Genomic DNA, 26,588 nt, shown 5'->3' with positions numbered 1-26,588 from the left:
TGAAGACAGCATATCTGATACGGGCGTTTTGCATTTAAAGCTGTACAGTAATGTTTATGGTAGAATGCTAATTGCTAACAAAACTAACAACTGTTTTCATGTTCACGCTTGAAAATTAATACCACCAGTGTAAATTGAAATTAAATTCCTGTGATCTAGTTAGTGTATTATTAACATAAAACATACATTCATAGACCAGAGAAAGCCTAAAGGCCCACGATTTAGGTAATTTGGTTTTACTGTAATTATATACACATAACCAAATACTGAGATTCCTACACTTACAGCAGCTGGAGTGACTTGAGATCTGAGGGGACACATGCTGCATGATAGGTGTTCTACCATAGTTGCCAACACGTGAAAATAATTTCTGTTTTACTGCTGAGCCATGCAATGAAGGCAATTCACAAGACCTTTAGAAGCACCTCAATCCCCATCATGTCATGTTTGCTGTATTTTATAAAAATACGTTTTCAGATAAGTCCCCTTAATATTACTATATAAAGCAGTGGTTCCCAAACGGTGTGCCTCAAAGCACTTGCAGGGGTGACTCAGAGCACTTGCAGGGGTGCCTTAGAGCACTTGCAGGGGTGCCTCAGAGCACTTGCAGTGGTGCTTTGGATTGGTGGTTCAGGACCAATTCAGATAATTTATGGTCATTGCTAAACCAGTGCTGGTGACTACCAATCATAAACTGTGTGAACAAACAGAAGCAAATCTTTTCCCTCACCGCACAACTGAACCTAAGGATGTCATACAAACAAAATGTACTTAATTTTATGTTTTTCTAAATTTCGCAAAAAGAAATATTTTGCCTAGGGGTGGCATGACATTTTTTTTGATACTCTAGGCCACCATGATTCCAAAACGTTTGGGAACCACTGGTATAAAGTCTAGAATCTGAGAATAAGAGTTGGAATATTGTTGTGCTTATGGTCAATATTGAACATAGGGACATATCCCTGGGATACCGGCAAATGTATGTGACTGCAAATGTGTTTTACAAAAATGATGCTTTCAAAACTTGGTACAACTAATACCAAATGCATGTTTCATTTCAATGCATCTGAACGTAAAGCTACCGATCTGTTTTTCTTTACAGGCAAAGACTCACTGCAAATTGGACCGGGCTTGGATGTAAATATTTGATGTCAATGCGATTCCCATACCATTTTAGCTTTGTAATGCCAACCCAATAGCAAATATCACTACAAAGGTTTGAAAAAGCATCAGACAACGATCCGCAGCAATGTATATGGATAATCAGTGGCGGTAATATTAACAGATGAAGTAGCTGCATAATGAACAAGTAACTGATTTGTTCTGAATTTACAATTAGTCTGGCTAAATGTATTAAATTAATCAGGATCAAAAATAAGTTTAATTTGTTTCTGACAAATTATTTTTAGAACGACCGTTACTCATCAACACTAAATTGTTGAATGCAGAACAAATCTATTACAGGTTGAGTATCCCTTATCCAAAATGCTTGGGACCAGAGGTATTTTGGATATCGGATTTTTCCGTATTTTGGAATAATTGCATACCATAATGAGATATCATGGTGATGGGACCTAAATCTAAGCACAGAATGCATTTATGTTTCATATACTCCTTATACACACAGCCTGAAGGTCATTTTAGACAATATTTTTTATAATTTTGTACATTAAACAAAGTGTGTGTACATTCACACAATTCATTTATGTTTCACATACACCTTATACACACAGCCTGAAGGTCATTTAATACAATATTTTTAATAACTTTGTGTATTAAACAAAGTTTGTGTACATTGAGTCATCAAAAAACAAAGGTTTCACTATCTCACTCTCACTCCTAAAAGTCCGTATTTCGGAATATTCCGTATTTCGGAATATTTGGATATGGGATACTCAACCTGTACTAAAATTCCAAATTCTCAGAATAAATAAATAAACTGCATAGTCATATTTTCCCCAAAACAAACTATAGACATCTCTAACATGAACTAAAAAAATAATAAATGCTCCAAACATATAAGATTAAACCATTTACAACTCATTCATTTCCAGATATGTGTTAAATCCATTGGCTGTAGGTCTTTGATCAGAAGTCCTTGTGAGATTTGATTGTACAACCTCAACTGGATTGCACTGATGCTGAGCAGCTTCCTGACTTAGAGGTATGACAAGCTCATGTCTCGGATCCTTCCTATCATAGTATAGAGCCCACAGCAATGTAATAGTGAGAATCATAGCCAGGATCTGGGTAACACCGATGGAGATGCCAAGGAACCGTAACACTTGCAGCTGTTTAGTTCCTCTTAGGAAGCTGTATATTTTTCTGCTACAGCCCTAGAACAAAACAGAAACACAGCTAATCAAAAACATATAAACAAAGATAGCTGGCAAGAGCAAGGAAAAGCAGAAGAGAAAGAAAATAATTGCAATATTAGATTAATATACTGTATAAATATTATATAAATAAATGGTCCTACCAGCGGCGGCTCCTACTTACTTTGAGTAGGGAAACTGCCGCTACCCCCTGTGCCCAAAGTGGAGAGGAGACAGCCAACCCTGGGTCCCAGCTCCTGCGCAATAGAGCTGGCAGGTGCCAGGACCTGCGCATGCGCAAACGCCATGGTGCGACTGCACATGAGCAAACCCCTGGCTTCTATGGACTTCTTAGGCTGCAGCCCAAAGAAGTTAGATTGGGCTGCGCGAAAGGCAGGCAGTGGCTTCCTACAGGAAGCCAGCTCTCTGCTTCACTCATCCCAGCCTGGCAGTCCCAGAGGGAGAAAACACCTTTGCAATCTGGCTGGACCATTATGCAATAGATAGCACCTATCTTTGTGTATCAATGACTATTTCAGTATAGACTGTAAGCTTGCAAACAGGGCTTTCCTACTTCTATGACTGTCTGTTATTACACAGTTTTGTTTTATCACTGCTGTTCCAATTGTAAAGCTACGAAATTTGCTGCTCTATATAAGAAACTGTTAATAAATAAATAAATAATAAATAACTGCACATAACGGCATCAAACTAATGGCATCAAACTAATGGCACCGTGGGCATTAAAACCCATTTCTTATCTACCATGTCCCTCCTTATTCTCTAGATCATCTTTCTACTCTAACCTTTGGGGATAAAATGATTACAAGCAGTTGGAGGCTGCAGCGCTGACTACATAGTACAGAGCGGGAGCCTGTTAGCACATTCCACATACATGCAGAGATGTGCTGTATGAAACATATGTGCTGGCTGAAGTTCCCCGGGGATCGGCAGCAATGTGTCTATCACAGCCACCGTTGCCCCCAGAGCGCAGCATCCGGCTTCAGTCTCCTTCAGCCCGCCCCCAGACTCCAGTGAAACCTAGCAAATCTGGGGGTGGGCTTAGAAGGATAGGTATGCTTAATGCTGAGCCAGGGTGCTGCATAGACGCAGCACTTCCGATCCCTGGGAACATGGTGCTACCAAATAAGTTACATACATCTCTGCATGTATGTTAATATGTGGTAACGTGCTCCACCTATGTACTATGTAGTTGGCGCTGCAGCCGTCGCTGATTACAACAAAATGCATCAGTAAAAATGACTTTGGTAAGTTTCTATAAAACTGTCAGTAAAAATGAATAACAATTATTGTCACCCTACTGACTTTTCACCTTTAAGTAATGTTTGTAAAAAAATAAAAAATAAAATAAAAATCAGTAGCTATCAGAGAATAAACATGATTTGGTCTCTCAAAACAAAACCACATGAAATAAAATAATTAAGTTGTGTATAATAAATACAGCTCAGAATACATCATATAAACGGCTGTGTTAAGGTAATTTTATTTTACTATATGAAGAAAAATAATAAATACTGAATTATATCCATTTATGTATACCGAGCAGTAAAAAGCCATAAGGGATATCAGTGGAACAATTCGGATATTAAATTCAGGGCTGAAAAATCTTGTTTGTGAACGAGCAGTAAACTTCCACAATTCTGCCTGAAATGGATTTTCTATATTACTTCCATTATTCTATTATCCTATAAAGTCAGTGCTGCAAAGAATCTAGATACCTTATTGTATTATAAATTTAAATGTGTCACCTATTTGTTTGCAGCCAGGAAAATTTAGTGTATAAACACATAAGTGAGGTTAATCTGCATTGTCTTGTATTGTAGCACTATATTTCTCCCATCATAAAATGCACAGGAATTTGGTTGTGTTATCTATAATTAAATCTTAAAATTCTCAGAGTATAATATATGTAACATAATTTCTTCTATCCTCAAGTATATCTGGAATTGCTAATAAAGCTGAAGTAGCAAACTGCTAAATAAATAATGAATTATTTCAACATCTGAAAAGATAATTAACTAAAGTCTCATTTTCACAATACAGTACCTTACTGTATTAATATTCTAAATTAGCACTGCAAACATTTTCCACAGGATGGACTGCACAGATGTACACACAGTGGTCACACTATTAGGTACAGATGTAGCCTCCCAGTTAAAACTATCCTCCTTGCGTTACATGGTGCATGAAAAAGTCGGCGTAACCCGCTCAGCACATCCTGCAAAGCAGGAAGGTGCTGAGTTGAAGAGGCAGCCTCCCAACTCTTGAAACGAGGGTCCCGTGTCATGTCCCACTGGCTCCCTCCCTCCTCTCTCCTCTCCCTCCTCCTAGCTGTAACATTGGCAGCAGCACTTGCAGCTTGAAGCAGCGGTCACACTCCCCCTTTCTTCCCTCCCGTCGAGTGGACAAAAGTGTAAGGCATAGTCAACTTGAGAGGGTTTCCCACACTAAGAATCTTTATTTTACTGTTAATCTCCGAGGTATTACAAAAAAAGAAACTAAATGTTTAATTGCGCATACATCTGTTACCATGAATACACATAAAAGTATATTCACCCTTAGAATAAAGTCCTGGGTTATGTAGCAAAAAAAACTCCCTTTCTGAATGATCTTTGGGAGGTAAAGCCACAACACCACAATCCTTTTAATCTGCTTTGATGTGAAAACAGGTAAATCTTTCAGAATGATCCCAACTAAGTAGATTCGTGGATATAACATTTACTGAAAAAAAAGGGGAAACGCAATAGTGCAGACACCCAAGATTGAGTAATAAATGTAATTTTATAAAATGCACTCACAAAGGTTCACATAAACAGGCATGTAACACATCACATGTGTGTAGAGGCAAATCAGTGTATACTCATCGGACAGCAAATCTCCAAAGGTCCCACATATAGTTCCGGATACTCCTAGGTCCTTCAGAAAAGTCCAAATACAGTCCTCTATTTCCAACAGATATGTACATGCAAAAAAACAGCCACACTGCTTAATGCTTTTCGAACCCTGCTCAGTTCTTCCTCAGAAGCGAGACAATTATAAGCTTGCCTCTACACACATGTGATGTGTTACATGCCTGCTTATGTGAACGTTTGTGAGTGCATTTTATAAAATTACATTTAGTACCCCTCTTAGGTGTCTGCACTATTCTGTTTTCTCTCATTTTCAGTATATGATATATCCATGAATCTACTTGGTTGGAATCATTCTGACTTACATGTTTTACATGAAAGCAAAATAAAAGGATTGTGGCATTGTGGCTATACCACTAAAGATCCTTCAAAAAGGGAGTCTTTTTGCTAAATAACTCAGGACTTTATGCTAAGGGTGAATATTAGAGATGAGCGGGTTCGGTTTCCTGAGAACCGAAACATACATCACCACCTACCTACCCCCACCCCCACCCCCCAGAACTTCACGCTCTTTTGTATCATTCCAGTGGTGCTGTCTTGTGCTGCATCAGTCTAGTAGTGGTGTCTTGTGCTGCATCAGTCCAGTCACAGTGGTGGTGTCCTGTGCTGCCATAAGTCCAATGCTGCTGTATGAGTCCAGTCCAGTGGTGCTATCTTGTTCTGCATCAGTCCAGTGGTGGTATCCTATGCTGCCATAAGTCCAGTGGTGGTGTCCTGTGCTGCCATAAGTCCAGTGCTGCTGATAAGTCCAGTCCAGTGGGGCTGTCTTGTGCTGCATCAGTCCAGTGATGGTGTCCTGTGCTGCCATAAGTCCAGTGGTGGTGTCCTGTGCTGCCATAAGTCTAGTGTTGCTGCTGTATAAGTCTAGTGCAGTGGTGCTGACGTATAAGTCCAGTCCAGTCCAGTGGTGCTGCCATATAAGTCCAGCAGTACAGCCGTACAAGTCCAGCAGTACTGCCGTATAAGTCCAGGGGTACTGCTACATAAGTCCAGCGATACTGTCGTATAAGACCAGGGGAACTGCCGTATAAGTCCAGTCCAGTGGTGCTACCGTATAAGTCCAGTCCAGTGGTGCTGCCATATAAGTCCAGCGGTACTGCCGTATAAGTCCAGTCCAGTGATGAAGCCATATGAGTCCAGCGGTACTGCCATATAAGTCCAGCGATACAGCCGTATAAGTCCAGGGGTACAGCTGAATAAGTCCAGCGGTACAGCCGTATAAATCCAGTGGTACTGCTGTATAAGTCCAGGGGTACTGCCATATAAGTCTAGTGGTACTGCCATATAAGTCCAGCGGTACTGCCGTATAAGTCCAGTGGTGCTGTCCTGTGCTGTATATTATTTACTCCAAATAAAGGGGTTATTAATATTTAATCCAAATAATTTTTACAGCGCTTGTCCTGTGTGGTGTAGGGGTATGCTCTCCTGTGCTGCACATTATTATAATAACTCCAAATAAAAGGGTTATTATCCAAACAATTTTTACAGGCTTTGCCGTGTATGTGTGGGTTAGGGGTACGATCTCCTGTGCTGCATATTATTATAATAACTCCAAATAAAAGGGTTATTATCCAAATAATTTTTACAGGGTTTGCCATGTGTGTGGTTTAGGGATACGCTCTCCTGTGCTGAAAATTAATATAATAACTCCAAATAAAAGGGTTATTATCCAAATAATTTTTACAGGCTTTGCCCTGTGTGTGGTTTAGGGGTACACTCTCCTGTGCTGCATATTATTATAATAACTCCAAATAAAAGGGTTATTATCCAAATCATTTACAGGCGTTGCCGTGTGTGTGTGGTTTAGGTGTATGCTCTCCTGTGCTGCATCTTATTATAATAACTCCAAATAAAAGGGTTATTATCCAAATCATTTTTACAGGCTTTGCCGTGTGTATGTGGTTTACGAGTACGCGCTCCTGTACTGCATATTATTATAATAACTTAAAATAAAAGGGTTCTTATCCAAATAATTTTGACAGGGTTTGCCCTGTGTGGTTTAGGGGTATGCTTTCCTGTGCTGCATATTGTTATATAACTCCAGAAAAATAATGGAAAATAAAAATGTGGAGGATAAAATAGGGAAAGATCAAGAACCCCTTCCTCCTAGTGCTGAAGCTGCTGCCACTAGTCATGACATACAGGGCCATCTTTTCGTATGGGCTCAATGGGCACTTGCCCAAGGGCCCCATGAGTACAAAGGCCCTAGGCTGTTAGCTGAGGGTCCCCTCTTTCCAATGGTACCAGATTTTTGAAAATCTGCCCAGGAGAACCGGAGATATCCAATGTCAAAGCAGTGATCCCCATCCAAGCCTGCTAATTTCTCTTCCCAGCCAGATATCTCGGGTTTTTTCTGACTTAGAGTTTTTCTGAGGGTATACTCCAAAAGCTGCGACTCTCCCCTTTCGGTGGACACTGGCAACTTGTCTCTACTATGCTTAGAACCAGAGATATCAGCCTTCCAGCAGCTGGTCCCTACTCCAGCTCCACACGCCTAATATGCAGTTTTATCTTTTCATCGGCTCCTGAACTCTGATCCCCAAGTCCCTAGTACCTCCTGAAAGGTGGGACTCTCCTATTTTTTTTTTTTTATCCCATTCAAAGCTAAGAAATCTATTTCCAGGAACTTTAGATATCTGCAGTCAAGATGCCCTCCCACCAGAAAATGATGAATATTAAGTCCAGTCCACTATCTACCCCTTCCATGTGTATTAAACACTCCCTACCACCCTGGAAGTCATGTACCAGGGCCCCTTCATTCAGCACAATGCCCCCTTCTACAGTTTAGTGTTCTCCCTCCCGCCCCATCTGCCACCACCTGTGCAGTAAAGGAATAATTAGCAGAAATTACTGCTCCAGGTCCTACATGCTGAGCGGAAGATAGAACACCCCCTAACGCCCGCGGGACATCAGAGCTGCCGCTGATAGCACCCCCCACCCCTACGACTGGAGGATGGGTAGGGGCCCTAGTGCATTCCTGTGCCCAGGGGCCTACACTGCTGTTAAGACGGCCCTGATGACATAGATGATGAAATGCCAAAAACGTCATCTGCCAAGGCCGATGCCCAATGTCATAGTAGAGGGCATGTAAAATCCAAAAAGCCAAAGTTCAGTAAAATGACCCAAAAAAATGAATTTCAATTGCCTGAGGAGAAATGTAAACTTGCCAATATGTCATGTACGACATGGAGTGGCAAGGAATGGCTAAGGCCCTGGCCTATGTTCATCACTAGTGGCTCAGCTTCACATGATGATGGAAGCCCTCATCCTCCCACTAGAAAAATGAAAAGAGTAAAGCTGGCAAAAGCAATGCAAAGAACTGTGCATTCTAAGATGGTGTCACAAATCCCTAAAGAGAGTCCAAGTGTGTCGGCGGTTGCGATGCCTGACCTTCCCAACACTGGAAGGGAAGATGTGGCTCCTTCCACTATTTGCTTGCCCTCTGCAAGTGCTGGAAGGAGCACCCACAGTCCAGTTTCTGATATTCAAATTGAAGATGTCACAGTTGAAGTACCCCAGGTTGAGGATATAGGTGTTGCTGGCGCTGAGGAGGAAGTTGACGAGGTTGATTCTGATGGTGATGTGGTTTGTTTAAATCAGGCACCGGGGGAGACAGTTGTTGTCCATGGTATGAATAAGCCCATTGTCATACCTGGGCAAAATATCAAAAAGCCACCTCTTTGGTGTGGAATTATTTCTCCACAAATCCGGACAACAGGTGTCAAGCCACCTGTTGCCTTTGTCAATCCATAATAAATAGGGGTAAGGACGTTAACCACCTTGGAACATTCTCCCTTATACGTCACTTGCAGCGCATTCATCATAAGTCATTGTCAAGTTCAGAAACTTTGGGTAATAGCGTAAGCAGTCCACTGACACCTGAATTATGTGGTTTTGTTTGTTTGAATATTATTTCTTTTTGAGGATGAGTATGTAAATACTGAAGTGGTAAGGGAATCTGAGGATAAGGACAACATCTTGCCACTGCAAAGCCAGTTTGTGCAAGGAGAGAGTAATTGCATCTTTTTTGGTGGGGACCCAAACAAACCAATCATTTCAGCCACAGTCGTGTTGCTGAAAAGATTGGTTTGTTAAAGTGTGCATGTCGTGTTTATACAACATAAGGGTGGGTGGGAGGGCCCAAGGACAATTCCATGTTGCACCTCTTTTTCTTCTTTGCATTATGTGCTCTTTGGAGCCTAGTTTTTAAAAGTGCCATCCTGTCTGACACTGTAGTGCCACTCCTAGATGGGCCAGGTGTTTGTGCCGCCCACTTGGGTTGCTTAGCTTAGTCATCCAGCTACCTCATTGCACCTCTTTTTCTTCTTTGCATTGTGCTCTTTGGGGCCTAGTTTTTAAAAGTGCTATCCTATCTGAGACTGCAGTGCCACTCCTAGATGGGCCAGGTGTTTGTGCCACCAACTTGGGTCGCTTAGCTTAGTCATCCAGCTACCTCATTGCACCTCTTTTTCTTCTTTGCATTATGTGCTCTTTGGGGCCTAGTTTTTAAAAGTGCCATCCTGTCTGCCACTGCAGTGCCACTCCTAGCTCCTTGATGGGCCAGGTGTTTGTACCGCTCACTTGGGTTGCTTAGCTTAGTCATCCAGGACCTCGGTGCAACCTTTTGGCCTAAAAACAATATTGTGAGGTGTGAGGTGTTCAGAATAGACTGGAAATGAATGTTATTGAGGTTAATAATACAGTAGGATCAAAATTACCCCCAAATTCTGTGATTTTAGCTGTTTTTATGTTTTTTTCAAAAATCATCCAGATCCAAAACCAAAACCCGAAAGGGTGGTTGGCAAAACCAATCCAGATCCAAAACACGAGCAGGGATCCAGATCCAAAACCAAAACACAAAAAGTGCCCGCCGCACATCTCTAGTGAATATATGTTTACGTGTATTCATGGTAACAGGTGTATGCGCAATTATACATTTATTTTCTTTTTGCGTATTTGCCTAGTGAACTTTCCCTTTAATGTGTATGCTGCTATACTATTACTGTTCATGTGTATAAGGAACACATGGATGGATGTTTTTTGGATAAAAACACTTGTTCTGACTTTATAACCCAAACTCATATATATAATTTATAGCTATATTGCCTGCCTATAAATTGTATCCTACCTGCATTGTGTGCTTAGAAGCAAACTATTGGTCAATCTGCGGCAACACGTTATCCTTATTCACCTAAATGTATCATTACTGAGCAGCTGGGACAGGTGCCCTGATAGATTCCAGCGATCAGTACAAGTAAAGTGATCATATCCATGATCAATTGACTTTCTATTTTGACAAGCTGCGCATGCACCGGCATTGGTTGAAGCATGTGCGAGCCAGCAGCAGAGGGGAGAGGTACTATGGGGTCTATTCAACTAAAGTCGGAATTGCCATCGAGTCGTAAAAACGTCACTTTCCGACGTTATTAGGTCGAATCTGGATCGATCTATTCAAGTGCCATTTTTCCGACAAGTCGGGAAATCCAACTTGTCGAAAAACACGTGGATCGGCGGATTAGCCGTGGATCCACATATTTTGTCAGATTTGCAGGCATTTCCGACAGGTTTTTGGCACGCTTTCGACAATGCTGATCCAACTTTAAAAAAAGTTGGATCGGCATTATCGAAAATGGGCTAAACCTGTCGAAAACGCCCAAAAATGTAATAGTGCAGTGTCGGATCCTCTCCTTTGGAGAGGATCCGACACCAATTGAATGGCTCCCTAACATGAAACATTCTGCAGAGTGTAGTCCATAGCTGCCAGGGCCAAACTCAGAATGCATACTGACAGCTTTGAAGCCCCATAAAAACCTATTGGGGCTTGGACTGATGTCCCCTATCTTTCCTCTGTTTTGTATCCCTTATTGGCTTTGTTCAATAGAAATATAAACAAAGTGATATTAAGGTAACACTGTGTAATACTCAGCCTTGTTTTCAACAATATTCCCAATCAACACAGGATACATTACATGTTAAAATTATCATATACATTCACAGTGTATTTCCATGAAGATAATTATGGAAAGGACCCAGGTGTTTTTATCCAATTTTAATGATTTTCTCTTATGTCCTAGAGGATGCTGGGGTCCACATTGGTACCATGGGGGTATAGACGGGTCCACCAGGAGCCATTGGCACTTTAAGAGTTTGAGAGTGTGGGCTGGCTCCTCCCTCTATGCCCCTCCTACAAGACTCAGTTTAGAAAATGTGCCCGGAGGAGCCGGTCACAGCTGGGGGAGCTCTACAGAGCTTCTTTAGAAAAAAGTTTTTTTTAGAGTTTATTATTTTACAGGGAGGCTGCTGGAAACAGCCTCCCTGCTTCGTGGGACTTGGGGGGGGGGGAGTAATATCCGCCCTGTGGAGTCTGAGCCACTATCTCCACTGACAGGACACTGAGCTCCTGAGGGGATAGATCATTCCCCGCCACAGGGGATCGCTCACTCACCCCAGCAGCATACCGCCACCCCCTTACAGAGCCAGAAGATTGGTGGCGGGTGAGTCACCAACCCCCCCTAGCAAGCGGGGGGCCGATATGAAGATGGCAGCAACAGGGTAGGGAGCGCGGTATTAACCGTGCTCCGGAGCTCAGAGGCACACTGTGCGACGCTGTGAGGAGGCGGCCTGCACTGGTCAGAAAGCCTGTCCATGGATCTCAGCCGGCATTATCCTCAGGCCAGTATAATCATTGTGTAGAGAAGGATGACAGCGCCATTTGGGGGGCGAAGCTTCTCCTCAGAGAACCTGCTTCAGGTACACCAAAGTCCTCGCATGACGGTGGACTGCACGGCCCGGAGGTGGGGCCGGTGGGAGCGAGACTCAGGCATTTCAGTCACGTCTGGGTGTCATCCGGCCTGGACCCCTGGGTGCAAGATATTGTGTCCCAGGGGTACAGGCTGGAATTTCAAAATCTCCCTCCTCACTGATTTTTCAAATCAGGCTTGCCAGCTCTGCTGGCAGACAGGACTGTCCTGCAAGAAGCCGTCCAGAAGTTGGTGGAGGCACAAGTCATTGTGCCAGTACCACCTCATATGCAAAGCAAAGGTTACTATTGGAACCTTTTCGTGGTACCAAAACCAGATGGTTCGGTCAGACCCATTCTGAACCTAAAATCTCTAAACCCCTTTCTGAAGGAGTTCAAGTTCAAAATGGAGTCTCTAAGGGCGGTGATATCAGGTCTGGAAGAAGGGGAATTCCTGGTATCCCTGGATATCAAGGATGCGTACCTCCACATTCTGATTTGGCTTCCGCATCAGGCTTATCTAACCTTCGCATTGTTGGACTGTCATTTCCAGTTTCAGGTCCTGCCATTCGGCCTCTCCGATGGTTCTCCTCCGCAAGCAGGGGGTGAACATAATTCCATAACTGGATGATCTCCTGATAAAAGCATCGTCCAAGGAGAAGCTGTTACGGTCCATAGCTTTCACGACCCAGCTACTCAGGGAACATGGTTCGATCCTGAATCTTCCAAAATCACATTTGGAACCAACCAGGAGGTTGATCCTTGACACGGAAGTGCAGAGGGTGTTTCTTCCAGAGGAAAAAGCGTTGGTGATTCAAACAATCATCCGGGATGTCCTGAAGCCAACCCGGGTGTCGGTTCATCAGTGCATTCACCTTCTGGGGAAGATGGTGGCCTCTTACGAGGCTCTGCAGTACGTGAGGTTTAACGCTCGGTCCTTCCAGCTGGATCTCTTGGACAAGTGGTCGGTATCACATCTACATATGCACCAGAGAATATGTCTGTCACCAAAGGCCAGGGTTTCACTCCTCTGGTGGCTGCACTTACCTCACCTTCTGGAGGGCCGCAGGTTCGGGATTCAGGACTGGCTCCTTCTAACCATGGATGCAAGTCTCCGGGGCTGGTGTGCAGTCACTCAAGGGAAACCTTTCAAGAAAGGTGATCAAGTCCGGAAGCAGGCCTGCCGATAAACATTCTGGAACTAAGAGCTGTCTACAACGTTCTTCTCCAGGCGGCCCATCTTCTGAGAAATTGGGCCATTCAAGTGCAGTCGGACAATGTGTCTTACATAGACCGACAGGGTGGACCGAAGAGCAGAGCTGCAATGTCAACGGTAACAAGAATCATCCTCTGGGCAGAAAAACACGCTTTGGCGCTGTCAACAATCTTCATTCCAGGAGTAGACAACTGGGAAGCGGACTTCCTCAGCAGACACGATCTCCATCCAGGGGAGTGGGGTCTCCATACGGAGGTGTTCAAGGAGGTAAAAGATCTTTGGGGCGTACCACAAATCGACATGATGGCCTCTCATCTCAACAAGAAGCTTTGACGGTATTGTTCCAGGTCGAGGGACCCGCAAGCAGTGGCTGTGGATGCCTTAGTGACTCCTTGGGTGTTCCAGTCAGTGTACGTGTTTTCTCCACTTCCACTCATTCCAAGAGTTCTCAAATTCATAAGGAGAACAAGAGTTCAGGCAATCCTCATTGCTCCGGACTGGCCAAGAAGGACTTGGTACGCGGATCTTCTGGATCTACTGCTAGAAGAGCCGAGGCCTCTTCCTCTTCGGGAGGACCTGCTGCAGCAGGGGCCGTTCACCTATCAAGACTTACAACGGCTACGTTTGACGGCATAGAGGTTGAATGCCAGATACTAGCTCAGAAGGGTATTCCAAACAAGGTTATTCCTACCCTGATACAGGCTAAGAAAGGAGTAACGTCAAAACATTACCATCGTATTTGGAAAAATATGTATCTTGGTGTGAGTCCAAGAAGTTTCCTGCGGTGCAGTTTCAAGTGGAATGTTTCTCCTCTTCCTGCAAACAAGTGTGGATATGGGCCTGAGGTTATGATCCATAAAAGTCCAAATTTCGTCCCTATCCATTTTCTTCCAGAAACAGTTGGCTGCCCTCCCTGAGGTTCAGACTTTTTTGAAGGTAGTCCTGCACATCCAACCTCCATATCAACCAACCTATTGTGGTGCCAGTGGCTACTGACTCCTCAATTTCTTCAAAGTCCTTGGATGTTGTCAGGGCTCTAAAAATCTATGTAAAGAGGACTGCTTGTCACAGAAAATTGGACTCTCTGTTTGTCCTATATGATCCCAAGAAAATTGGGTGTCCTGCTTCTAAGCAGACTATCACTGGATCAGGTTCACTATCCAGCATGCATATTCTATGGCAGGATTGCCGTGTCCTACACCTGTTAAGGCCCACTCTACTCTTAAGGTGGGGTCTATGTGGGCGGCTTCCCGGGGTATCTCGGTGTTACAACTTTGCCGAGCAGCAACTTGGTCTGGGTCGAACACGTTTGCAAAGTTCTACAAGTTTGATACTTTGGACTCTAAGGACCTGAAGTTTGGTCTATCAGTTCTGCAGGAGCCTCCGCGCTCTCCCTCCCGTTCTGGGAGCTTTGGTACATCCCCATGGTACTAATGTGGACCCCAGCATCCTCTAGGACATAAGAGAAAATAGGATTTTGGTTACCTACCGGTAAACCTTTTCTCGTAGTCCGTAGAGGATGCTGGGCGCCCGCCCAGCGCTTCATTTTCCTGCGTTCGTTATCTAGTTCAGTACAACTTTGTTGGTTACGTACTGCATTGTTACTTGGTAAGTAATGTTTAAACCGTTGCTGAGTTTTCAAGCTAGTTAGCTTGATGTGCCTTGTATGTGTGAGCTGGTATGAATCTCGCCACTATCTGTGTATAATTCTTTTCTCGAAGATGTCCGTCTCGTAGGGCACAGTTTCTAGCCTGAGTCTGGTAGGAGGGCATAGAGGGAGGAGCCAGCCCACACTCTCAAACTCTTAAAGTGCCAATGGCTCCTGGTGGACCCATCTATACCCCCATGGTACTAATGTGGACCCCAGCATCCTCTACGGACTACGAGAAAAGGATTTACCTGTTGGTAACCAAAATCCTATTTTCGTGGCCCTCCACCTTCACGGACAAAGATCAAATTTCCTTTGAGAACCCCCAGTTGTATTGTGCTGATTAGAATGCAGTTTCAAAAAGCCCATAGCAGTTTCTTTAATTCCGTCAAGGATTTGCTTTTTTGATACATCTGAAGCTTTCTTATAGCTCCAAACCCACCCAAAAGAGATGGAAATCCTGTGCAGTACCTTCCACACTCATTTTTTATTCACATTTAAAAATGACACATTCATAAAAAAAAAAATAGTTCAGCATATACTGAATTCAGCTCACAATATAAATAGAGTGCCCAAGCCTACCTACCTACCAGATAGGAGCAGGCTGCAAGCAGCCCAGGGGAGATCCGTAACCCACAGCAAAAGACCTTATTATATGTTTGCATAATACTTTATGGATTTGATCAATAAGAATTCTCCCAGCACATACAGCTCTCGCACAATTGGAAATACTCACTATAATACTGTATGAGCTGACCAACACCTGCTGCCTGGCATACAAACAACAGTCCCTTCTGCTGTTAAAGAGCTTGCTATGCCCACACAGAGCTGCCCTCAGAGCGATTGATGTTGCTGTTTTATATCTATGAAAACACTTGTTTCTGTTTAGCATAAACTCTGCATAAATATATTGCTTTATTATTGGTTGCAATCTCATTACTTGCTCTGTTCTAGCAATCTAGATTTATTACAGAGTGATGTGTGTTTTTTTTCTCTTGGTTTAAATGTATTACTGCTCGTTATATTTTTATTTATTATATTTGCTCCATTTCTTACTGCTGTCTTTATGTTTGAAACCCTGATAAAGGGTTTAAGTGCTATATGTGAGGCAAAAGTTGTTGTAATTAAAGCAATAACGCTATACTGAGAGAAACAAATGTGAAATATATATTTATAAATGGTTAATTTAAAGGATTATAAACATACTTTAATTATTTACACTTAACTGATATGTATCATTAAAATGTATGTATGGCCAGTGACTGAGGGAACATTCTAGCAACTCCTCTCTCTCACAGCTATCAATCATCCAGTGGGCCTTACTCACTGCAGTTACAGCTGACAGCCAGACTGGTGTTCCCTTCCTTACCATGCTCACTCTCCCTCCTGTGGCTAGCCTAGCTGTAAACATCGAGCTATAGACATGTTGCCAGGCAAGGAAAGGGAAATGTGCGAGAGTGGGTGATGCCAGAGAGGGAACCAGGTGAGTGGGCGGAGCCAGTGCAGGCAGTGGGTGGAGCTACAGCAGAGATCTATTTATAGCTGTGCAGAGCACTTCCCATGGAAGGGCTGACAGAGAGAGAGAGCTTCTGATTGAACTGCTACCAGTGAGGAGGAGTACATCCCTAGGTATTGGTTGTGGTGAGAAAAGCTATCCCTGCCCAAACACCACTTACCCAGAGACAAAGCTGAGAGCTGGGGAGGCAGACAAGGTAGCCAATATATGGAACTAGAGTGGTGAGATGGACAACACACACCCCATTCTGCATCATCCAAGCCACATAGCTTAATTTGCATAGAGCAGACTACTTGAACTTAACTAAACTAGCACTCTTAACACTAGCAGAGTAGATGCCGGAATGAGGACTGATGTAGACAGCCTATGCCAATAGAAACCTGTAGGCAGCAGCTGGTATCTGAGAAACCCCATTAAGGGCTATATTAAATTGATGTTGGATCCTCTCTAACGGAGAGGATCCGACATGTCACTATTCAATGCCGGCTGGAAACAACTATTCAATGCTGTCCGGAAACGGCCAGCATTCCAACAAATGCAGATTCGACTTGATTACAAGTTGAATCTGCATCAGCGGCAAAATGTCGAAAACTGGCGCGTTTTTGACAGAAACACGTGGATCGGTAAGTTCCATGTTTTCCGCCAAGTGACGTTTTTTCGACAATCAAAAAACTGGCACTTTCATTGAATAGGCCGAATGCAAATTTGACCTAAACTGTCGAAAAGTGCGGTTTTTCGGACTATCATAAAACTGGCACCAATTGAATATACCGCTAAATGGGAGAATATACAGTCACGTCCATAAATATTGGGACATTGACACAATTCTCATATTTTGGGCTCTATACACCACCACAATGGATTTGAAATGAAACAAACAAGATGTGCTTTAACTATAGACTTTCCGCTTTAATTTGAGGGTATTTACATCCAAATCAGGTGAACGGTGTAGGAATTACAATGGTTTCTATATGTGCCTCCCGACTCAAAAGCTATTTCATGGACAGGAGTGGGCTATTCCCTCATTATTTCATCATCAATTAAGCAGGTAAAAGGTCTGTAGTAGATTCCAGGTGTGACATTTGCATTTGGAATCTGTTGCTGTCTACTCTCAATATGAGATCCAAAGAGCTGCCACTATCAGTGAAGCAAGTCATCATTAGGCTGAAAAATCAAAACAAACCCATCAGAGAGATAGCAAAAACATTAGGCGTGGCCAAATCAACTGTTTGGAACATTCTTAAAAAGAAAGAATTCACCGGAGAGCTCAGCAACACCAAAAGACCCGGAAGACCACGGAAAACAACTTTGGTGGATGACAGAAGAATTATTTCCCTGGTGAAAAAAAAACCCTTCACAACAGTTGCCCAGATCAAGAACACTCTCCAGGAGGTAGGTGTATATATGTGTCAAAGTCAACAATCAAAAGAAGACTTCACAAGAGTGAATATAGAGGGTTCACCACAAGATGTAAACTATTGGTGAGCCACAAAAACAGGAAGACCAGATTAGAATTTCCCAAACAACATCTTAAAAAAGCCTTTACAATTCTGGAACAACATCCTATGGACAGATGAGACAAAGATCAACTTGTACCAGAGTGATGGGGAGAGAAGAGTATGGAGAATGAAAGGAACTGCTCATGATCCAAAACATACCACCTCATCAGTGAAGCATGATGGTGGTAGTGTCATGGCGTGGGCATGTGGGCTGCCAATTGAACTGGTTCCCTTGTATTTATTGATAATGTGACTGCTGACAAAAGCAGCAGGATTAATTCTGAAGGTGTTTCGGGCAATATTATCTGCTCATATTCAGTCAAATGCTTCAGAACTCATTTGACGGTGCTTCACAGTGCAGATGGACAATGACCCGAAGCATACTGCGAAAGCAACCAAAGAGTTTTTTACGGCATATAAGTGGAATGTTATGCAATGGCCAAGTCAATCACCTGACCTGAATCCGATTGATCATGAATTTCACTTGATGAAGACAAAACTGAAGGGGAAATGCCCCAAGAACAAGCAGGAACTGAAGACATTTGCAGTAGAGGCCTGGCAGAGCATCACCAGGGATGAAACCCAGCGTCTGGTGATGTCTATGCGTTCTAGACTTCAGGCTGTAATTGACTACAAAGGATTTACAACAAAGTAATAAAAACTGAAAGTTGGATTTAGGATTGTTTAGTTTGTCCCATTACTTTTGGTCCCTTAGAAAGTGGGAGGCACGTATAGAGACCGTTGTAATTCCTACACCGTTCACCTGCTTTGGATGTAAATACCCTCAAGTTAAAGCGGAAAGTCTGCAGCTAAAGCACATCTTTTTTGTTTCATTTCAAATCCATTGTGGTGGTGTATAGAGCCCAAAATATGATAATTGTGTCGCTGTCCCAATATTTATTGGCCTGACTGTATACAGTATATATTTATATATATGCTGTATATATATATATATATATATATATATATACATTCCTCACAACTTTTATTATTTCCGAATCGGGACTCTTCTGTGTGGCAAAGCCACTCCCAACCACAGAGGGGCATGGTCTTAGTAAAAAAGGGAATGCCGCAACCCCCTGCCACGCCTCCTGCTTTTGTCACTGTGGGGCATGCCCAGGACTCTGTGAGCTGCTGGCATGCCCCCAGTCCCTCTGTCTGGCACAGTGCTCTGTGGGCTGCACCATCTCTGCTCCTCTGTCCTTGCAAGGAGCAGGGTGTCTGGAACTGCACTCTGCCGGCAGAATTGCTGGTGCATTGCAACTGGTGCATATTTTGGGCGCTCTAGACATGCAGACTGCAGCATGGAAACGCTCCATGAAGCATCCTGATGCGCCAGGCAGTTCTGTGCTCACCAGCATTGGCGCATCCACCCCTTCCACATGACATCATACATTTGAGGGTATGGCTGGCACAGAGCACTAGTAAGCCCTGTTACAACAATGCTGGCCACGATTGGCTGAGTAGTTATCTGTATTAATGAGCATGTGTACATGATATAATGGCCACTGACTGTATATCATATTTACATACTGACATGCCATAACCACCAAATTCTAGCAAAGCCTCCACACACACAAAAAAGCAGCAATAGAGATAACAAGAAAACTACTGACCAAATAAATTCCTTGCATGTCCATCAGTGAATAAAATGTACTGTAAATGAGTAGAGAAATTGTTTTATAGAGCTTATCCTAATATGTATGTGACTTTTGCTACCCCCTTTTTTATTTAACCATGTGGAAAGCTTACAAAATGTGCATTGACCTACTGCAAGGGGGAGGTTTAATTTAGGACACAGAAAAGGCAGACTTGATAAACACAATAGTGACAAAATAGTTCTGAAAATATAACACTCTGAAAAGCTTGACGTAAAGGGATTAAGTGAAACAAAAAGCATATTTGTAATATAATGCCAAATTGTAAACCTTTGTATTATCCTTACAGACTGAACACTGCATTCTTGAAACTTGTCTGTCAACATTACATAGGCTCATTTTGCTAAATATTGAAAAGTCAAGTGCAATAGCTACATGCAAACTATAAAATATCTTTCACTTTTTTTATTTTTCCATCCCTGCCTTAAAAAAAATTAACTAATAATAATAATGTATAATTATGGAAAAATGAGCATGCTAAATCTAGCATGGAAAATATTTTATAAAATAATATACAGATAAAATGCTAGTACCATAACAAATACTATTGTAGAATACCAAAAAGTCACATAATATATACACACACATATATTAATATAAATATTTACAGATGCTACTTAAAGTTATTAAGATATGCATACATACATACATACATACATACATACATACATAATATACTGGATAATATCTAAGAAATTAGAACTCATGCGGTTATTCAGGTTTGCTAGCAAACTAAAAAAGCAAACCAAACAAAAAAAAAAACAAATGGGCCAAACCAAGTTGCACTGCAGGTGTGGCAGATGTAACATGTGCAGAGAGAATTAGATTTTGAGTAAGTTATATTGTTTTAGTGCATATTAAAAACTGGCTGTTTATTTTTACACTGCAATTTAGATTTAATTTTGAACACCCCCCACCCAAATCTAAATCTCTCTGCACATGTTACATCTGCCCTACCTGCAGTGCAATATGGTTTTGCCCACTAGTGTGCTTTTTTGGTTTGCTAACAAACCTGAGTAAGGCCCAGAGTGAGGAGTTACGTGACAAAATAATAGGCACAAACCACACGCTGAATGCTCTTATAAGTTACTAAAAATCCAAGAGGTCATTACTCCTCATAATACACATGTTTAACTATTAAACAGTGATGGCATCATCAGCGTTATGAATTATAAGTAATAACAGCTTACTGTATGTACAGTAGATATTATTTTTTCTAGAAATATACAGTTGTAGCCAAAAAATATTACTCTCAAATTTTTTTCTAATAATGTACCATTCCACAGAGAGCTGAAAGCAACTCAAACTTTCATATTTTGAACACAGCAAAATGCCAACTTGTGGTGAATTGGAAACATTTATAACATCCCTAAATATGGCATAATTACAAAATGGAAAACATGACTGCTATTGTACTCCAGTTTAATTTACTAGAACTTGGGATTCCTGGTGCAATCATTTGGGGATGTTTTTGCCCCTTACTTAAATGACATTTTTCATCTTTATTGTCACATGCTGGATCGCAGGTGCAAATTATCTGGTCAGGAGTAGTGCTGGGGCTACCTTGGGGGTCCCATAGAGCACATGGACCTCTTCTTCTGAGCAGCTTGCCTGATACCCTCTCAGGAGGCACCGCAATGCAGTATGGATACCTGCACATTAGAGCTGTATACAGCAGCAAAGCCATCACTCTTGCTGATAGACTGTAGTCATGGGACTGGCCTCGACCAGTCAAAGGTCTCCTTGACTTTTGGTGCCCTATTTAAACACCATAGTTTTGACAATTAGTGCAAGAGTTTCATCTCATCCTCCATTGATATGATTTCTGGCCCCTGGAGCTCCAGTCTTGCCCTGGTCTTCCAGTTTTTTCCAGTTATACTCTTCAACAGATTGCACTCATCTCAGTGGTGCCTCAGGTCTCACTTGGTCCATCCTATCTCCAGTAATTTCCTTTTCCATACTGTTAATCTTAAGTATTAATTTGATCCAGTATCCATGGTTTAGGGTTCTATTGCTGTGTCATCTGTCAAGTGCCTTTCACCTCATTACTCCATTCAAGCACTGGGAACCTGTGATAACTTTGGGAGCCACATCCTGGGGGCTCCCAGCAGAGAAGTTCATCCTGCCTTGTGGCAGTTCTTGGAATACCGGGAAACTATATGCCGCCACACCTCCAGGTTAGTAGTGCCAAATAGGAGTAGACTGTAATCTATGTACACCATGGCATTTATATTCTGAATAATGTACATCCATGGCACTTCCCCACCAAGTCTGACACTTAACTGACAACTGGGACTCTTATACCTATTCTGTTTCTCTATTTAGAGATTCTTTATGTATTTTCTGACACACTGGTCAGTAGGACGACATGCTCCCATTGCTGCTACTACTAAGGAACGTTCTTGTGCAATATCTCAAGCTCTTCTTCAGGCTTTTACAAAATATTATGGGATTGGAACAAAATTAGAAAGATGGAAACCTAGAAAAGGACTGGGATGGGAATGGAGGAAGTTCCTTACCAAAATATCAAGAAATGGTATGTTACCCATACCCAGTAGTTATTAAATTAAATATCAAAGTCCAAAAGTCTATATGATAAACTGAAATCATCTATTGAAAATATTATAAATAGCAAACAGAATATTATGGTGTGGCCATAGCAAATGCAGTCAGCATCCCAATAGACGGGATGCCACCGACCATGTGATCGACCCCAGAATCCTGACACAACTCGGGAGACCAGTGCTGGAAGACCGACTGTCGACATTCCGAAGCGAAGTATTGGGGAGAATGTTAGGGATAGTGCCCTGGGGGTGGGGGGAGGGCTATGGTTAGGCACAAAGGGGGTTGGGATTAGGCACTAGGGGGGTTCGCCCTAGCTACCACCCTCCAAAATGTTCGCTTTAGCCTTTACCCCCAGGGGGGTTAGCCCTAGTCACCACCCCCCGGAAGGTTACGGTAGGAAGGTGGGTGGGGGTTAAAAATGCTTACCCCCCTCCGCCATTGGGATCTTCAATGTCGGGATGCTGGTGTCTGTCATGTGACCACCGGCATCCAGATGATCCAGATAGCATACCGAACCCGGCCATAGATATATAGGGCTTAATTATAAGTAAAGCAAAAAAGAGCAATGTGCACCTGGACAAACCATGTTGCAATGTAAGTGTGTAAATGCATTCATGTATTGTTTTTTCATGCAGGGTAAATATTGGCTGCTTTTGCATGTAGTCCACATATGCTGGGCAGCTTTATTTGTACATAGCAATTTCTATTTGAATTTGATAAAGTCCTCTGAAATCCAAAACCAAAAAACATGAACCAAGGCTCCCAGATTGAAGCTTTTCCTTGCAATTGTAAAGTAATATTTTTCATTGTGGCTATAAGCCATATTTTATTTTTTTACATGTTGTAAATGAATATGTGAATTTGAAGACACAGAAGAGCAGACCACAGAAAGAGTTGAAATGTAATATCAAATATTTGTTCAAGCATTGCATAAATATCTCCAAATAATTTTTATGGTTTCGGGCAGTGACACCATACATGAATAAAATCACCTCTGTAACCACAATACCTCTTACGTAAAGGAGTAAAAGATAAAAAATAATTTGTGAAATCTCTTAGGAACAAGGTACCATCTACTACTGGGTACTCTGGTTTCCTCCCACACTTCAAAAACATACTGTAGGTTAACTGGCTACTGACTAAATAATGCACCAGGGAGGCAGGGAGTTATGTGCATGACAAATATTCTCTTTGCACAGTACAGTGTAACTAAATAGAACTATATACATAAACAATTTTAATAATCTGGTATAAATTTTGTATGATTTCTCTTTTATTACAGTGGAAATGCAAGCCTTGGCTACATTATTTCAACTTTTACTCAACATTTTACTCAACATCCCAATAAGCACAGCTTTAAAAAACAACTGTATGCTTCAGGTAATATGCAACTACTTTTATTATAAGCAGCTGGATTTTATTGTGAATCTGTGATGGTACAGTATATTCTCCTCTCGCCATTTTTTTTTTTTTTTTTTTAGTTTTTTATAACTCCACATCCTAGTGGGTGCTGAGTTTTGGAGTGGGGTCTCAATCAGTGACACACAGACATATGTTTGTAGGTATACCTATTAGTCTGTAGATGGCTGTATGGGCATAGGCTGCTATAGTCAGTGTTAAGATTCAAGGAGTTTAGATTATAAGTGTTATTAGATTTCAACAACTAAAATGGACTTACCCTGGGTTTAAACTGAAGGCGAGACATCTAACAGCTAACACTACTACAGATGCACTGCTTTGAAACTATAAATATGAGTTCACTAACTCCCTATGACTAACACCTGCAGTCTGAATTACCTGACCATTTCAAACTGAACTCCCAGTTTTGACACTACAAGAATCTACCATTTCACTATCAACTATTTTTTCCAAGCTTTTGGATTTTCACAAATATCTTAATGTATATCTGTACCAGTATCATATTGTATTTATACCCTTGAAAGTCCTATATGAATTGTCATTGTTTTGTTTTCTTTCCCAAACCCTCACTTACTCAAACTTTGAACACTGTCTACTTTAATAATCAATTTTTCACACATAAAATGTTCTCATTTACCCCACTTAATAATAAACCATTGTCGTTGTGCATATGCATTTACCAACACTGTACCTTCACCTGTATGTCTCATACAGCCTCCACTCCTACTTTCAGTTTCCCTCTCGATGTTTAACTCATCCACAACACAACCATGTTTTCTTCAACTACCCTATCACTCTGTGTCCTTTATTCTGCCCCATATGTGTGCCTCTATCCTCTAGTCTCCTCCCCCTCTCTCCTATTCTGTCTGTCTTCAACCCATCTGCTATCTTCACCCTCCACTCCCATTACTTCACTATCAATTGCTTCTCCCCCCACCATGGTCCTGAAACCCAGCCAACACTAAGCCCTGCTCTCTCCCTCCTCTCCCTGTCATCTCACCTCATCTCCATCTGCATCACACTAAATGCCCTCCCTACCCACCACCTGCAGTTTCCCTTCCTAGTTCAGGAACCCTCTCTCATTCTCATCTCTGCCATTCAAATTAATCTCATGCTAATGCTACATTAACCCTGATAATCTCTTTCATGGAAGCTAGATATGTCTGTAATAAACTGGTTCCCATCCATGTCCCCTTCATCTCCAGCTTCCTGAATCTCTTAGCTATTACTGAAACCTGGATTACCCCCCACTGACACCACTTATCCTGCTGCTCTCTCCTCTGGAGGCCTCACATTCTCTCACACACCCCAGTCTTCCTCCACATTCCTTGACAACTTCTGGCTCCCTCACTTCCTCTCTTAAGATCTTCCTTCCATTATCTTAGGAGACTTCAATAGCCCCATAATTATGAGGCGATTAAATAAATGAGAAGTATGTTATCTTCAAAGAGCAACAGTTTATATACAGTACTGTACTTCATAAACAACACCTATCCTTCTATTATCTGGAGGACCTTGTTAGAAAAAGTACATATTGAGGCTAGGTATAGGAGGATTCATTAGTAGCTTTAACTAAAAACAGACTGATGGAAATCACATAAAAACAAAACAAGTGTCTTGAGGAAGATGCATGATGTACAGTTTTTCTGGATGGATTTAACAAATTTGAAAGCATTCCACTTTTGTGAGTTGTTGAAACTTAAATGACCACAGAGCAGAAATCAAAACTTTTACAGTTAATTCAACTGTCTGGAAATACACCCATCTCCAGTGCGACATTATATGCCCAATCCCACTCCAGGTGGGACAGCGGGACAGTCCAAGAAAAACGGGACTGTCCTGCTGAATGTGGGACAACTGAGAGGTATGGATCATATTAGGCTGATAGGGTACAATTATTAACATATTCTTAACAAAATAATCCTACAAATATTTTTTTTTAATTATTAAAGGGTTGTTAAGAAAAATAAAAAGAATACAGTAGACGCATGCCACAATGCCACACTATGGCTTGTTTCTGATTTTTCGTGTTGTCACTGCAAACACTGTGTGCCTAATTCAGAGGTGTATGCAAAAGTGATAGTTTGTCAATCTGTGCGTGCCCAGGATCTGTACTGTGCAAATCTGGGTCTGCGACAACCGTCACAGTACCCACTAAGCCACAGCACTATTGACATTTGGGGCAAAGAAGGGGTGATGGCGGCCAGCACTACAGAAAATGTGGGCATGTCGGCCCAGTTTTCTGGGCATTCTGAAGCCAGTGGCAGTGTGAATTCCTTGGTCATCCTGAGTAACCTGAGGGCTACTCAGATAACTGATGTTCACATAGATGATCCAAATCTGTGTCTTTGGATGCAGCAGCAGATCAGAGAAGCATAGAAACATAGAATTTGATGGAAGATAGAGCCACTTGGCCCATCTAGTCTTCCCATGCCATACACACACTTACACACTAAGGTTAATTTTTTAGAGGAGATGCCTCCTGCAGCATTATCATATTATCGCACCATGCCGAGACTTGCGGGATGCTTGAGAGGTGTTACCATGCTTAGATTTGTAGTTCCACACAGAAAAAAGAGAAAATGCAGGTCCACACTCTAAATACTAAACACTGCTAATCAGAATTATTATAACAAACTCTGCAATATAACACAAATTTGCGGTGTCTAGCATAATTTAGGCCAAAAATATGGGCCTGGCGGTTGCCATGACCTAGACTTCAAACTTACTGTTAGGGACTCACTAGATGAGGTCACCTGGTCGAAGTTGGTGGGCCTATTTTGTTGGCTAAAGTTATACTAAACACATAAAATTTACTCTGTGTTATATTGCAGAATTTATTATAATTATTCTGTTTAGCAGTGTTTTGTATTTTCTCACATTTTCTCTATTTTCCAACGATGGCAAGACAAACAATTAAATTCTGCCCTTGCTAATGGATTTGCCATGAATGGTCGAAGTAAGATGTTTGTCTACCATCTATCACAGAGGTCCACATCGCACATAGGCCCACTCTTTTTTTGATTGGCCTACTGTATTCACAAGTCCCCAGATAGTGATGCCCATCAATTGTTCAAACCACC

The 26,588-nt window shown here is 42.0% G+C and overlaps 1 protein-coding gene across 6 annotated transcripts in view; it reads right to left on the bottom strand.

Annotated features, from left to right (window-relative positions):
* Positions 1-1,744: 1,744 nt before the first annotated feature.
* Positions 1,745-26,588, bottom strand: part of TSPAN12 (tetraspanin 12) — a 363,516-nt gene continuing 338,672 nt past the window's right edge. For all 6 annotated transcript variants that reach the window (XM_063927212.1, XM_063927214.1, XM_063927213.1 and 3 more), the window contains one exon: positions 1,745-2,336. In XM_063927212.1, coding sequence (XP_063783282.1) covers positions 2,034-2,336 — 303 coding nt within the window. In that variant the 3' untranslated portion in view covers positions 1,745-2,033. The remainder of the gene's footprint in view (positions 2,337-26,588) is intronic.

This window comes from Pseudophryne corroboree, chromosome 6 (assembly GCF_028390025.1).
Source record: "Pseudophryne corroboree isolate aPseCor3 chromosome 6, aPseCor3.hap2, whole genome shotgun sequence".
Taxonomy (NCBI): Eukaryota; Metazoa; Chordata; class Amphibia; order Anura; family Myobatrachidae; genus Pseudophryne; species Pseudophryne corroboree.
Note: the sequence above shows the minus strand (reverse complement) of the source record. Positions and strands in the feature narration are given on the sequence as shown.